Below are 14,208 nucleotides of genomic sequence, written 5' to 3'. Positions count from 1 at the left end.
AGCAAAGGCATAATTACCCTGGCAAATAAATATTGCATTGCAATTCATGCTGAACCTCCAGGCTGAAGTCAAAAATGCTTGTTAGGCTATAAAGCTGCTTCCTTTCAACCTCCCTTGACTGACAAGTGCTTTGGTCCCAGGTCAACATTGTTGAGCAGCAAAGAAACTGACACCAAAATAAAACTGGTTAAAAGTGTACCACAAAACTATTGTAGTCCAACAGAAGCGCTGCCAGAAAATGAAAGGGGAGGGGATAGAAGGCAAACTAGATCCAAACTCTTATCTCCTGCACACCCAACTGTCAAATGTTGCGGGTTAAGTTCATGGACCAGACCAGGCTCAGAAAGGAAGTGTGTATCTTTTCCAGGGCGAGTGTTTATACAGCTCTTTGTTACCCTTCAGCAAATGCCCAGGGCACATCCTATATGCATGTATAGATATTCTACATGCAAATATATGCATATTTTCAAGGGTATTCCCCTTTGGAACCCTCGGTCCAATGCCCCAGTGCACATCTTACATACAAATACAGATGTTGTGTTTCTATACACACATATACACACACAGTTCCCCCTGGCCATTAGGGGAGCTCTTTCTGGGAGGAAAGAAAAGGCTGGGGTATGTGGGGAAGACAAATGTACAGGGACGACTGAGGGAGGGAGCCGATCCCCTCCCTTCCCAGCTTTTTTTTTTTTTAAAGCTTCCTCTCGCTTGCAGGAAGTGATAAATATTTGCAGCCGGGTCAAGCTGCACTCTTATTTTCCACCACCACCACCCCTCCCCGCCAGAAGCACCACACATTCCCACTTTTGGGGGCAGAGCCATCCCAAACCTCTCCGGCGCATGGGCTCCTGGCAATGGGAAGGTGGCGGTTGCTGTGGCAGCCTTGGGGCCGCCCCAAACCCCCCATATCGAAGGATCCGGTGAGTCGCAGCAGCAGCAGCAGCAGGGGTGCCCTGGGGTGCCCTTCTTCTTCCCCTCCCCGTTTTTTTTGGAGTCCGGGTGGGGGCGGGTGGCTTGCAACCCGCGGCCATGTGCGGACGTGCAGGCGGCGGCGTTCGCAGGTGGAGGCGGGCGGAGATGGGAAACGGGAGATGGATCGAGTCCAAGAAGGAAGCCCCGGCCTCGCGTTTGCAAGACTTAAGCAATGCTCAGGAGGCTCGTTCAAGATGGGGGTGGTGTGGTGGGATAAATCTTGCAGGAAGGGAGATCTGCAAGTGATCGGGTTTGCAGGCACCTCGCCAGGATTAAAGAGCGAGCTGGAAGATGAACGGAGAGGAAAAAAACAACAACAACAAGCACGCTTGTAGGCAAAGGAGATCAAAGCCTAACTAGGGGAGAAAATGGTTGGTTGTCCCCGTCCCGTTGGCTTTACAGTGCCTGTTGAATTTCCCTACACTGCAATTTCCCGCTCCTTTAATTTCCATATGGCAAGCCTTCGCCTGAAAGAAAGGAAGGCGTGCATTTATTTTCCCGTAAGGAGTCCGCGTGAAAGGATTTCCACCCGCTTAGAAAAACAAGAAGATCGTTGCACGTTAAAAAAAAAAAAACAACCCCAGAAGTCTTAATCCAGTTTCCTTTAGAGGTCAGTTACAGTAGTTGCATTCACTTAGAGGGGTGTGTCCCGTTCAAAATATTTATTTATACCACGCTGTTTGATCACCTTATCACCTTGCAGGGCCACGTGTTAGGTTGTTATGCCCTGAGAAGCAGGTTTAGAAACCTCTTTCAGAAAGGGAATACTGTACAAAATACGGAGCAGGTAAAATGGTTCTTGTAAACGCGAGTGGAAAGGCCATTAGTCTTGTAGTCATTAGCGGAAGCCTTTGAAGGCTGATTCAAAACTATTTCTGATTTAAATAGTGTCTCCTGTTTGTTTTCTTCCTTTCGGAACTGGTTCTTTCCTGCTTTCCGTCTTCCTTCTTAATTCTCCATGGCTCTTTTTTTTTGTGACAGGATGGCAGAGAGCCTCCCCAGGCCCCTTTTTGAATTACAACTCCCAGAATCCTTCAGCCAGTGTATGTATTGGCTGGGGGATTCTGGGAAATATAATTTGTTTCCAAAAGGTATACAGTGGTGCCTCGCTAGAGGATGATAATCCGTTCCACTGAAATCGCTGTTTAGCGAAATCATTATTTAGCGAAAAGCATTTCCCCATTGGAATGCAGTGAAACCTGTTTAATGCATTCCAAAGGGGAAGAATCATCGTTGTCTAGCGAAGATCGGCCATAGGAAAGCCGCTTTGCGAACCGCTGATCAGCTGTTTAAATTGCTGTCTTACAAAGCTTAGGTCCCGAAAACACCTGTTTGCGAGCACGGAGGGAGCTGTCAAAATAGTTGTCTAGCGAAAATTGGTTTGCGAAGCAGGGACCAAACATTGTCCAGCAAAATTCCCCCATAGTAATCACTGCTTTGCGAATCGCTATAGCGACTGCAAAACGCCAATGTCTAGTGAAAAAACTGCCATGTGGGGTAACTGTCTAGCGAGGCACCACTGTATTTCCCAGGCTGTGATATTGGCCTGCATTCCTTTCACATCTTTGGTGTTTACCTGTTGTATGTTTTATGCTAGGTTATAGCACAAAGGACATTCACAGACCACTTCAGGATAGCCGGGGAAGGGAGGAACAGACATCCGTAGTGAGGGTTCAGTCAACTTTTCATTTTGTTCTACCCCTCAAAACAAATGCAGTACTTGTATTTTAATCGCATTTGCTTCTTTGGTGCCAGAACCATCATCTACAGACCCTCAGGGATATGTGTTTAATCTGGAGTGTTTTATTGCATGGAAAACACATTGCTGCTCTTGAGTTCCTTTTCATTTAAAACAAATAAACATGTAAGAAGCTTGTGGCGGAGTAGTTAAACTGCAGTCCTGCAGTCAAAACCCTTCAGTATGATCTGAGTTGGATCCTGACAGGCTCGGGTATCCAGCTTAGGGTTGAGTCAGCCTTCTATCCTTCTGAGGTTGGTAAATTGAGTACCCAGCTTGCTGGAAGGTAGGGAGAGCAATAGGTAACCTGCATAATCAAATTGTAAACTGTCCAAAGAGTGCTTTTAAGTGCTCTGTGGCGGTATATAAACAGCACACTTTACCAAGGACATACAGGTTTGCCTCGCTCCCTGCAGGCGTGAAGGCCTTCTTTTGACTGATGCTTGACATGTGATAGCTACTATCTGTTTAGTTTTATTTATTCATTACGTTTATATCCTGCCCTTCCTCCGGTGAACTTCAGGCAGGTACATGGCTCTTCTCTCCGCTTCATCATCACAACAACCTGTGAGGTAGGCCAGGCAGAGAAAGAGTGTACTGGCCAGAGGTGAAGCAGTGAATTCTGTGGCTGAGGTTTTGAACCCGGATTGCTCAAGTCCCAGTTCAGCACCTCTGATGTTCCCCCTGCCCCCCCCCACGGCTGGAGATTTTGAAATCAAGTTCTACAACTTTTTGCCATTCCTCTAGTGCTAAGTATGGGTGATGGGAACTCTAGATCAAAATATCCGGACAAACCAAGATTCCCTGCTCTAAGCCATGCTGGCTATCATTGGGAGGGAACGAACACAAGGTGGCTACCTGGTACCCAGTGTGGTGTAGTAGACAGAGTGACCAACAATGCCTCAGATCTGGATTCAAATCCCCACTCGGCCATGGAAACTCAGGGTGGTGATGGAACTGTTAAAGCCACTCCTTAAATATCTCACCCCATAGCACATACAGTAAAGCTATCTATGGGCGATTTACAATTTAGTTATTCAGGCTACTTATTGCTTTCCCCTAAACAAGCTGGGTACTTGGTTTACCCACCTCAGAAGGATAGAAGGCTGAGTCAACCTCATGCCAGCTACCTGAGTCCATCAGGATCAAACGCAGGTCATGAGCAGAGTCTTAACTGCAGTACTGCAGTTTAACCATTGCACTACGAGGCTCCTCGGATGTAACTTAATGGCACATAACATACACAGCTCAGGCTTCTCGTTGATACGCATGTGAAATTATTCTTGCTTGAAACTGAGTGAGCATTTAAGATAGCAACAGAGTAAATTCTAAGAAAAGGTCTGTTTATTATTATTATTAGTTTTAGTTTTATTTATATGCCGCAGTTCTCCCAACAAGGGACCGAAAGTGGCTCACAATATTAAAATTCACACAATTTAAAAACAAAAGAAGTTAAATATTGAAAGATAAATTAAACAATCTATGATTTAATATACAGGTAAAATATTAAAACATGACAAGATAAAAAACGATTAAAATGATCTGCCAGAATGTTCATTTCCTTCCCTTCCAGGCGCTCCATCACCGAAATGCGTCCTCTTTTCCGCTTCCCCGCCAGCCCCTGCCACCGCTGGCCCAAACCATGGCCCGATACCTGCGATCTTTGGAGCCCTTGGTGAGCCCCGAGGAGCTGAAGCAGACCCAGGAACTGGTAGCAGAGTTTGAGACACCTGGTGGCGAGGGCGAGAGGCTGCAGGCCCGGCTACAACGCAGGGCGGCACGCATGGATAACTGGGTAAGGCTGTGGCGCCGGGAATCTGTAAGAATGGAGCTGATGTATAGTGGTGCCCTGCATGGCGATGATAATCCATCCCATAAAATCACTTTTTAGCAAAATCGTCGTCATGCGAAAACCCTTTCCCCATTGGGGAAAATACCTCGTCATCCAGCGAAGATCGCCCATAGGGAAGCCATTTTGCGAGCACCCATCAGCTGTAAAAATGGCTGCCCTGCGAAGCATGGGTCCAGAAAACACAGGGCAGCCATTTTGCAGAGCCGAAAAAAATTGTCGTCTTGCGACCAAACGGTTCGCGAAGCACGGACCTAATCGACGTCCAGCAAAAATCCCCCATAGGAATGATTGTTTTGCGAATCGCTATAGCAGTCGCAAAAAGTCATCGTTATGCAGATTCGTCGTTTAGCAGGGTTGTCGTTTAGCGAGGTACCACTGTATAGAGGAAAGGTAGCTAAGAACACAGGCAACATTTCCTTTGTTTGCATGGTGCAGAGTGAGATTAGAGATGGCAAGCCAACTTGGTCTTCTTCTATGCTTCTGCACCATTGCTGATCTTCTCAAGAAGTCCTAGATGTCTTTCCAGACTCGTCTCCGGTTGGGTTATTTTAAGATATATCGTCCTGGGGTCTGTGGAAATATTCAAGATAGGAACATCTTGGACATGTCTATAGGTCCCTTTATAGGTTATTCCCTATGAACCTTGAAGAACAGGAGGACCAAAAAACAAACAACAAAAAAAACCCCACCCCACGATCACCATCAAATTCTTCTTAAAAACAGGGGGCACCCGGACTTGAACCAGGGACCTCTTGATCTGCAGTCAAATGCTCTACCGCTGAGCTATACCCCCAGTGCAGCTTCTTGTTTATCCAGGAAGCTTACCGACAGATGCATATTTTACCACCTACTTAACTAGGGTGTACTTAATGAGTCATGGCTTCATATACCTCTGGCCTTTTGCTCACTGGATTTGTTTATGTTCTGGGACTTAACACACCCCAAAATACAATTTCCAAGCCCTGCTTTCACAGAGCAGCCCACTCCATGGTGACTTTCTCTTACGCCTGTCCATTTTCTTTGCAAGGAATACTTAAAACAAGTCTTCTAACAGCGCTTCTCCCCTTGTGAAGCGCATCAACTTAATATCTGTCTGTGTGTCTCCTCCCCTGTTTGCCTCAGGGTGTGTTTTCAGGCAGAAGTTTTTCTTTTTTTTACAAGCAAGACTGATTGCTATTTAACTCCCCTCAGCTCTGTTTATTTAGAGGGTTTGTCAAGAAAGCAAAAATCCCATGACCTCCCAAAATCCCATGGCCCCCAAAGATCCTGCGCCCCCTCAAAGATCCTATGATCCCCAAAGATGTGTTTCCTGGTTTGTCTGTTTGAAATACATATCTTTTTAATTTGCCTACTAAATGATCGAAAAACTAACTAACATTGTTGCATACAATCTGTTTTTAATACAGTGGTGCCTCGCTTAATGAGTGCCCCGTTTAACGAAGAATCCGCATAGCGATTTGTTTTTTACGATCGCAAAACCGATCACATTGCGATCTTTTTAATGGCAAAAAAATGCTTTGCGATGATCGGTAAGCTGTTTCACTTACCGATTCTTGCATAGCGATATTTTGAAAACAGCTGATCGGTGGTTCCAAAATGGCTGCCGGGAAAAAAAATGGCTGCCCGCAGTGTTTTCGCTTGTGAAGTCTCTTTCAGCTATAGTGGGGATAGACGAGCGAGCAGGAAGCATCGTTTATGCTTATATACATGTTCTAAACTTTATCTAAATGTCATCCCAGATCACGGACTGGTGGGTTCAGTCGGCCTACTTGGAAAACCGCCTCCCTCTGGCTGTTCACTCAAACCCGGCTGTGGTGTTGCCAAAACAGGACTTCAATGATTGGAAAGGCCAGCTGAGGTAAGGAGAGTGGGGAAGGAGAGGCCCTACAGAAGCCTTTTTCTTCTTTTTCCTCCTGACCGAAGGAAGGTGTTTTTCCCCTTCCTCCGAAGAACCCATTATTAAATGCTATAAAGGCTTTTCTGAAGAAGGTCTTCCATTTGATCCAGGATTCTGGAGTAGATGTCTAAGGAGCCACTCAGTAGAACATGGCTGCTATATGCAGTAGGGTCAGCACAGTGAATGTTGAAATGAGTGAGGCGTGTGTGGGCCACATGATGTTCTTGGACTACAACTCCCCTCAGGCATAACTAGCATGCACAGTAGTGAGGAATCATGGGAATTGTGGTCCAGGAGAGTCACAAGCTCCCGGCATGTCAAACCATTACATCAGAGTTACCCAAGTGTGCCAGTAGTGTCTTGAATCTCTTAATCATGCCTTTTTCCTGCCTCCTTGGTAATGGCCCACTAGAATATTTGCTCCACATAGTCCGGGGATTTCTCCTCCTCTCTTCCTCCTTACTTACGTGGATGTGCAATTTGTTTGAGCGTCTGATGGGCCAGCTAGATGATAGGAGTAGTATGTTTCTGAAAGAAGTGCTCCCTGTAGCAGTGAAATATGTCTGTTTGTCACACCTCTGTATCTTGCATTGAAACTACTAGAAAGAAAGCTTTCTGAAGCAAGAGGAAGAAAAGGTTAATAATGTTGGCAATAGCAGTTTGTTAAAAATAAAGGAACCGTTAATGCTAATGGATGGCATCCGCAAGTCTATGAGGGAATCAATGGAGAAGGGGGAACTGCACCCAGTCACACTTTCCAAAATCTAAAAATATCTGCAGAGTAAATGCTGAAACCAGAATGGCTCTTTTCTGATTTGTCAAGCTCTTAACTCAACATGAAATACTTGTAGATTGTACCACTGATGCTCTCTGTATCTCTGTTGGATCAGTTCCTTGAACTGCCAAGATGGTGTGCGAGTCCTTGCAGTTTGAGTACAGGTGTGATGTACGCAGCCTGTTACCGATATGCTGGAGAGTGAGTAACCATTGCTGAAATCCTGTTGCCTAGTAAGCAAGATGCGCTAGAGTAGACCGTCTGAATCAGTGGGGATCTAGCAAGTCAACTCCTCTGCAACCTCCATGGATTCTAGTGAGTCTACTCTTAATTGCAACGTACTGTGCTAAAGTAACAAGTAGAGTAGGTCCATTTGAATCAGTGGAACCTACGGAGAGTTGACTTGCCAAATCTCCACTGATTCATTGGGTCTACTTTAGTGAGACTTAGGATGCTGAGAAACAGGATTTTAGAGAGAAGTTTATGCAAACTTGTAACTAGTTAAACATGATGCAAAGTATATAATTATAAGTTGTGTAGGTGCCAAGTAAGACAGTGATTGGTGTAACTTCTTACTGGCAGCAGATCAAAGTGGACTTAGGTGACCAAACCAGTATCCATGACTAGAATAATTGCAAGAGAACAATAAGTGTTGGGGGTATAGCTCAGCGGTAGAGCATTTGACTGCAGATCAAGAGGTCCCTGGTTCAAGTCCGGGTGCCCCCTTGTTTTATAGGAATTTGTTTCTCTCTTTTTTAGCATTCTCTGACAGCAGCTAATCAAGGAGAACAAAACCTAGAAATACCTTTATGCTAGAATAAACTAAAAATCAGTAATAGGACACACCCCAATACCCTGTATTCGTTCTCCAACTTGTCAGGAGGAGAACAAGTGCACTAAACCATGAGTCTGTGATTTGTTTAGTTTTTCCTACTACAACTAGGATAAGCCTGCTGTTTGTTGTCCATGAGACTTACTATGGCAGCTTATTACAGTGACAGCATGTATTCCATGTGTAATGAGGCACGCAATCAGCCTAATTTTCAGTTTGGAAAAATTACTTTTTTTATATAGAACTCTCAGAACTTCCTACCCAGCATGACTGTCAGGATTCTGGGAGTGGTAGTCGAAACAAATACTTCTTCGAAGCACTGATGACATCTCTATATTTTTTGTTTATAAAAATATCAATACAGTAGTGCCTCGCTTAACGGCGATAATCCATTCCAGGAAAATCGCCGTTAAGCGAAAACATCGTAAAGAAAAAAAAACATTGAAACACATTGCAACCCCTTCAATGTGTTCCAATGGGGTCAAAACTCACCGTCCAGCGAAGATCCTCCATAGGGCAGCCGTTTTCGCTGCCTGTCTTGCAAAGAATCCGTCCCAGAAAACAGCGGGGAGCCATTTTGTTTACCCGGTGGCCATTTTGAAACGGCCGATTAGCTGTTTTAAAACCATCGTTTTGTGAAGAATCAGTTCCCGAAGCAAGGAACCAATCATCGCAAAGTGAAAAAAAAACCCATTTCGACCATTGTTTTGTGATCGCAAAAAGATCGTAATGCGGTTTTGTCATAATGCGGGGCAATCGTAAAGCGAGGCTGTACTATGTCTAAGGTTCCTATGTTTTCAGTGGCCTTGGAAGCCGGCCAGAATGTGCCCTGCCTCAAAAGTTGAGGGAAAGTGTCTTAATGGCTACATGATGCTAAGCTCTGAGGTCCGGTATGGTCAGCTTTGTGTTCTTGCATTTCCCCGTCATGTACTGAGCTGGAGAGATGCAGTGTGTCTCATTTCGGGGTCTTCAACAAGCTTAGAAACTGGCACAGCATGTGATGTTGCCTGATTCTCTGTGAAGTCAATTTAAAGATGTGGTGGACTCTTTTTCCATCCCTAAAGAAGGCTTGGTGGTGGAGGTGGGACCTGGAGAGAGCATGAAAAGACCCTTCCCGTGGCAAGCTAGCAGATGTGTTTGTGGGCCTCTGCTGTTGATTCCCAAAAAACGTCTCAAGTTTCTTTAAGAAGATATGGAAGAAAGGGAGAATGAGAGAAAGGCAGAAGGAATGAAAGAACAGCAATGATAGGGGTCTTTCCATGGAAGATAGCTGTCCGTCGTGGTTGTTCCTCCACTATAGTGTGCAGCTGTGAGTACAGTGGTGCCTCACTTGATGATGTTAATTCGTTCCAGTGAAATCACTGTAGAACGAAAACATCGTCAAACAAAATGAAAGAAAACCCATTGAAATGCATTAAAACCCAGTTAATGCGTTCCAATGGGCTGAATACCTACTCGTCCAGCAAAGATCCTCCATACAACGGCCATTTTCTGTGCCTGTATAGCGAGGAATCCGTCCTAGAAAACAGTGGGGGGCCATTTTGAAAGCCGGCGGCCATTTTGAAACCCGACAATCAGCTGTTTGCTGATCGCCGCAAAGCGAAAAATCGGTTCCCAAAACAAGGAACCGATTGGCGTTAAATGGAAAAAAACCAATCTAGACATCGTTTTGCGATCGCAAAAACCTCATCATAAAGCGATTTCCTTGTTAAGCGAGGCAATCGTTAAGCAGGGCACAACTGTAGTGTTTGAGGTATCAAGAGTATATCAGGGTGTAATGGTGGAGTTCAGGGTTGACCAGCCATCGTTTCCCATCTCCAAAAGTTGCTTCTGCCTCCAAAAGTCAGACTTTCCCCCCTCACTCTCCTTTTGAAAGAAAAGGAGATACTTTTCCATGCTCATCTGTGGAGCTGTATGGTGCAGGAACACTGGCCAGCCCCTTCCTGCACCACAGAGGGGGTGCCATTGGCACAGGACCTCCAGCGTTGTCAACAGGGGCTGCCCGTTTTTGACTGCAGTGGTGGTGGCAGAGCGGGTGGACAGTGCCAGGGTGGGCTGCCTACTTTCAGATATTGCTCACATTGCTGTCGGGGCAAGGATCTAAGTGGTGTTCTGGAAGTTACCTCAGAACACTTTAACATGCTCAGATGTGCTGGGGATTGCTCTCTGCTGGAAAAGTTGTTTATAGAGGACGTATCATGTAGGTGTAATGTTTGGGAGCTTTCCCTCATATATATATGGGAAGAGAACTATGTGGCAAAACCAGTATCCATGACTAGACTTTAGCTCACACATTTGCATGTGCTGGGGGTATAGCTCAGCGGTAGAGCATTTGACTGCAGATCAAGAGGTCCCTGGTTCAAGTCCGGGTGCCCCCTCTCTCTTTTTTTTTTTTGAGGAAATCAGTTGGATTTTAGTCTTTCCTGCTTTTGGACACCTATGATGGATAAAATCTAGAAATGCCTGTCTACTAGGAGACATATATGTTAAGGCAGATCACATATTGGAAGCTAAAGTTCTTTGCACAATATATGGGCGTTCCTGGAGTGAGTCATAACAGCTGAGCATTTGACTGCTGTTCAGAAAGGATCCTTGGTTCAAATCCAGATGCTCCCTCTTCTGGAGAAAGAGTAATACCTTTGTATGCTTACTTTTTCTGACCTGCAACGGCTCTAGGTGGGTAAAAACTAGAAATAGCTAGTAATGGCAAATAATATAATCAGAAATGTCATTACAATTTCCATGTACAGTATACTGGGAATTCAAGCAACTTGTATTGTTTTAAGAACCCATCTTCTTGCACAGTTAGAGGTCCACCAATTTTGGCTAGCTTTACCGAGGAGTCAAAAGTCTGCATTCTCTCAAAGGAAGTGAGAAGGACCCCTCATATGATGCCATAGGTAAAGGTAAAGGTTCCCCTTGACAATTTTTGTCCAGTCGTGTTCGACTCTAGGGGGCGGTGCTCATCCCCGTTTCCAAGCCATAGAGCCAGCGTTTTGTCCGAAGACAATCTTTCCGTGGTCACATGGCCAGTGCGACTTAGACACGGAACGCTGTTACCTTCCCACCGAGGTGGTCCCTATTTATCTACTTGCATTTGCATGCTTTCGAACCGCTAGGTTGGCGGGAGCTGGGACAAGCGACGGGAGCTCACTCCGTCGCGTGGATTCGATCTTACGACTGCTTGGTCTTCTGACCCTGCAGCACAGGCTTCTGCAGTTTAGCCCGCAGCGCCACCATGTCTCTATATGATGCCATGCTGGGTTTCAAAAGGCGCTCTGCATTCCAGCGTGACTGGGAGCGATCTCTTTTGCTTCTCCTCCAATCGATACGCTGGGGGGGGGGAAGAGGACAGGGGTGGGGGTTTATCCTTGAGACTAGTTAGAAACCAACAAAGCCATTGGTGCTTTCTGATCTTTTCCGATGGCAAGGTCTGGGAGATATTTAATTCTTTCCGAGGTTAAGAAGAAAAGTGTGGGATCTCGGGAGAATGGCGAAAGGCTATTACCAGTGGCACGTTGACATGTTTGTTCCTACACACCTAAACCCCCATAGCAAAACCTCCAACTTTAGGAGCAGAAAATTAACTGCAAGAGTTATGTTTTGTTCTCTGTTGCCTAGAAAGGTTCTGAGATGCTTGGGGGTGTGTGTGTGTGTGTTCAGAAATGCCCCATGAGCTGCATGCAACCCATATACACCACATTTTGTCTCCTCCAAATGAAGATACATAGCTATAGCTGGGATGATGTATCACCGTTTTCTGCAAGTTAGCTCATAAATGAGGAGGAAAGTGTTCCTCATTTTAAAAAAGTTTTGTGTTGTACAGAGCGTTCCCTGTAGGGATAATGTCTGAAAGTCATTACTCATAAACATATGGAACAGAACTATGTAGCAAAACCAGTATCTATAACTAGACTTCGGATGACACATGGAGATGTGCTGGGGGTATAGCTCAGCGGTAGAGCATTTGACTGCAGATCAAGAGGTCCCTGGTTCAAGTCCGGGTGCCCCCTCCTTTTATGGAATTCTGGTTGAATTTTAAGTCCAAATGCCCCTCATTTTCTTTAAAGGAATTTAATTGTTACTGCCTGCAAAAAAAAAAAAAAAACCCAAAGCCTCGGGTATACCTGTCCAAAACCTCTCATAGCGCTGCCTTATTTAGCGCTGTTTTGCTACAGCGCATGTGCTCAGGTGGTGGAGTTGCTCTAGGGAACATTTGCATGTTCCTTCAGCCCTCAAAAATGGGAAAAATATACGATGTGGCCGTCACACTCAAAAGTTTGGAGAGACCCCCCTGCTTTAACCTAATCTGTAGGTTTGGCCTCCAGTTTTGCTCCTGTTTTGGGTCTTTCTTGGCAGTGGCCTGGATTCAATAGGAAAAGAAACAGAGCATTACTTCCTGCCGGCCATTTGATCCAACCATTCAAGGATCATTAATAGACATGGGGACAAATATAAAATGATTTGTCAGATATTCATTGCTTTGTATTCTTGGAGTCCAGAGATCCCGACGAATCTTTTATATTTGTCCTCTCATTCCCTATTTCCTTGTTCCCCTCTGGATCAGCTGTTCCTCAGGGGCATAAGCAGAGAGGGGTTTTCCCTTCTGATGGCTTACTAAAGCCTGCCCGAAGAGAATTCCATCCCCGGGGCTGGAGGATGGCTTGCGTCAGGATTTGCAAAGGCAGCAGGGCTGGGGGATCGCTTCGATCCCTTTCCCTCTCTTCCTCTGCCGAGCGAGCGGCAGAGGAAGGCTGTGGAAGCCAGGGTTTGTTTTTTTAAGGATAGCCCCAGAGGCTGTCTGGAAAGAAAAATGACCCGATGAACCAACGAATTGATTAGTGGTTCATCAGGCCGCTGGGGGGCAATTCATCATTCATGGGTTGTCAGGTTTGATGACCCACAAACCAAGACCCCATCTCTAATTATCAGTATAGCAATGTTCTCATATTAGGTAGCCAATCCCATCTGCTTACGCAGCATCCGAAAGGAGGGAAGGCAACAGAACATCACAAGCTTATTTTGAATAGGAAATTATTTACACCTTTCACAGATCTCTGAGGCCCACTGCTGGCCCCCACTAGCCACTTTCCCAGAATGTGCCCCAAAATGCTTGGGGTTGCATTGTTTTAAATTGTTTTGTCGTCTTTACGACACCTTGAAATCTGATGATGTACATTAGGATATAAATACTTCAAGAAATAATATCTTGTTAAAAAAAATACCCCCTTTGTGCGAGGAGTGGTTCCTCACCAGACGAAGTTGTTGTAGAAATAGTTTCCTGCGTGTATAACATTAGAAAGCTAGTACATTTAAACCTATGGAGGAGCGCTTTGTGGCAAAACCAGTATCCAGAACTAGACTTCAAAGAATGTATGTAGGTGTGCTGGGGGTATAGCTCAGCGGTAGAGCATTTGACTGCAGATCAGGAGGTCCCTGGTTCAAGTCCGGGTGCCCCCTGCTTTTTTTTCTTTTAAAAGGAATTCAATTAGCACTAGCTAGAAAGGGCAGTTTGTCCCTCTGTTAGGAGACCCTTCCACATCCTTGGTGCCACAACGGAAAGGGCTAGTAAACACGTATCTTCGATAGGTAGAAGGCAAAACCTTTGGAGTAGAATAAACATCCCCTGCAAACTATTGAAAGCCCTGGACGTTTGATCCACTGAAGCTGACAGGATTGATGCTAGTGTGGGATGAGACCTTTAACAGCCAAAAATGCCTACCACTAGTTCCTTTCCTAGGATCGGGACCACGGCTGCCAGTCAGGTGGTGATTTTTGGCTGCTAAGCTTCCTTCCTACCCTGAGGCTGACAGACTGCTTTCTCAGGTCCAAAGAGGGGAGCCTCAGAACCTGAATGGGGGAATAGGAAGCTTTCACGATTAAATTAAATATTAGCATCACAGGCTGATGATGTCATCCTAGCTGTGTTGTATATGGTTAAAGCCAATAGGATTTGAGCCATGATTGGTCTAAATGCACAGCTTCCAACAAAACGGTTTTGCCCCTGCATTCGAGATTGACTGTGATTTCTGGATGGCATTTGAGGGACATGCTATGTAATTAGATTTCTTTGTGACAAACAGCTACGATGTAGGAATGGGGTGGCTGGTCATGTACCGCTCAATGGCAGAACATTTGA

The 14,208-nt window shown here is 45.3% G+C and overlaps 1 protein-coding gene and 5 non-coding genes across 6 annotated transcripts in view; 5 read left to right on the top strand and 1 right to left on the bottom strand.

Annotated features, from left to right (window-relative positions):
• The first annotated feature begins 732 nt into the window (after positions 1-732).
• Positions 733-14,208, top strand: part of LOC110070073 (carnitine O-acetyltransferase) — a 42,111-nt gene continuing 28,635 nt past the window's right edge. The window contains exons 1-3 of the mRNA XM_072988786.2: positions 733-923; positions 4,287-4,508; positions 6,305-6,423. Of these exons, the coding sequence (XP_072844887.2) occupies positions 858-923; positions 4,287-4,508; positions 6,305-6,423 (407 nt within the window). The 5' untranslated portion in view covers positions 733-857. The remainder of the gene's footprint in view (positions 924-4,286; positions 4,509-6,304; positions 6,424-14,208) is intronic.
• On the bottom strand, positions 5,287-5,358 carry TRNAC-GCA (transfer RNA cysteine (anticodon GCA)). The gene has a single exon. It is a non-coding gene; the product is annotated as a tRNA-Cys (tRNA).
• Positions 7,892-7,963, top strand: TRNAC-GCA (transfer RNA cysteine (anticodon GCA)). The gene has a single exon. It is a non-coding gene; the product is annotated as a tRNA-Cys (tRNA).
• On the top strand, positions 10,376-10,447 carry TRNAC-GCA (transfer RNA cysteine (anticodon GCA)). Its single transcript has one exon. It is a non-coding gene; the product is annotated as a tRNA-Cys (tRNA).
• TRNAC-GCA (transfer RNA cysteine (anticodon GCA)) lies at positions 12,011-12,082 on the top strand. Its single transcript has one exon. It is a non-coding gene; the product is annotated as a tRNA-Cys (tRNA).
• TRNAC-GCA (transfer RNA cysteine (anticodon GCA)) lies at positions 13,458-13,529 on the top strand. The gene has a single exon. It is a non-coding gene; the product is annotated as a tRNA-Cys (tRNA).

Source organism: Pogona vitticeps, chromosome 2 (genome assembly GCF_051106095.1).
Source record: "Pogona vitticeps strain Pit_001003342236 chromosome 2, PviZW2.1, whole genome shotgun sequence".
In the NCBI taxonomy this organism is placed as follows: domain Eukaryota; kingdom Metazoa; phylum Chordata; class Lepidosauria; order Squamata; family Agamidae; genus Pogona; species Pogona vitticeps.
This window is presented reverse-complemented; position numbering and strand designations above follow the sequence as displayed.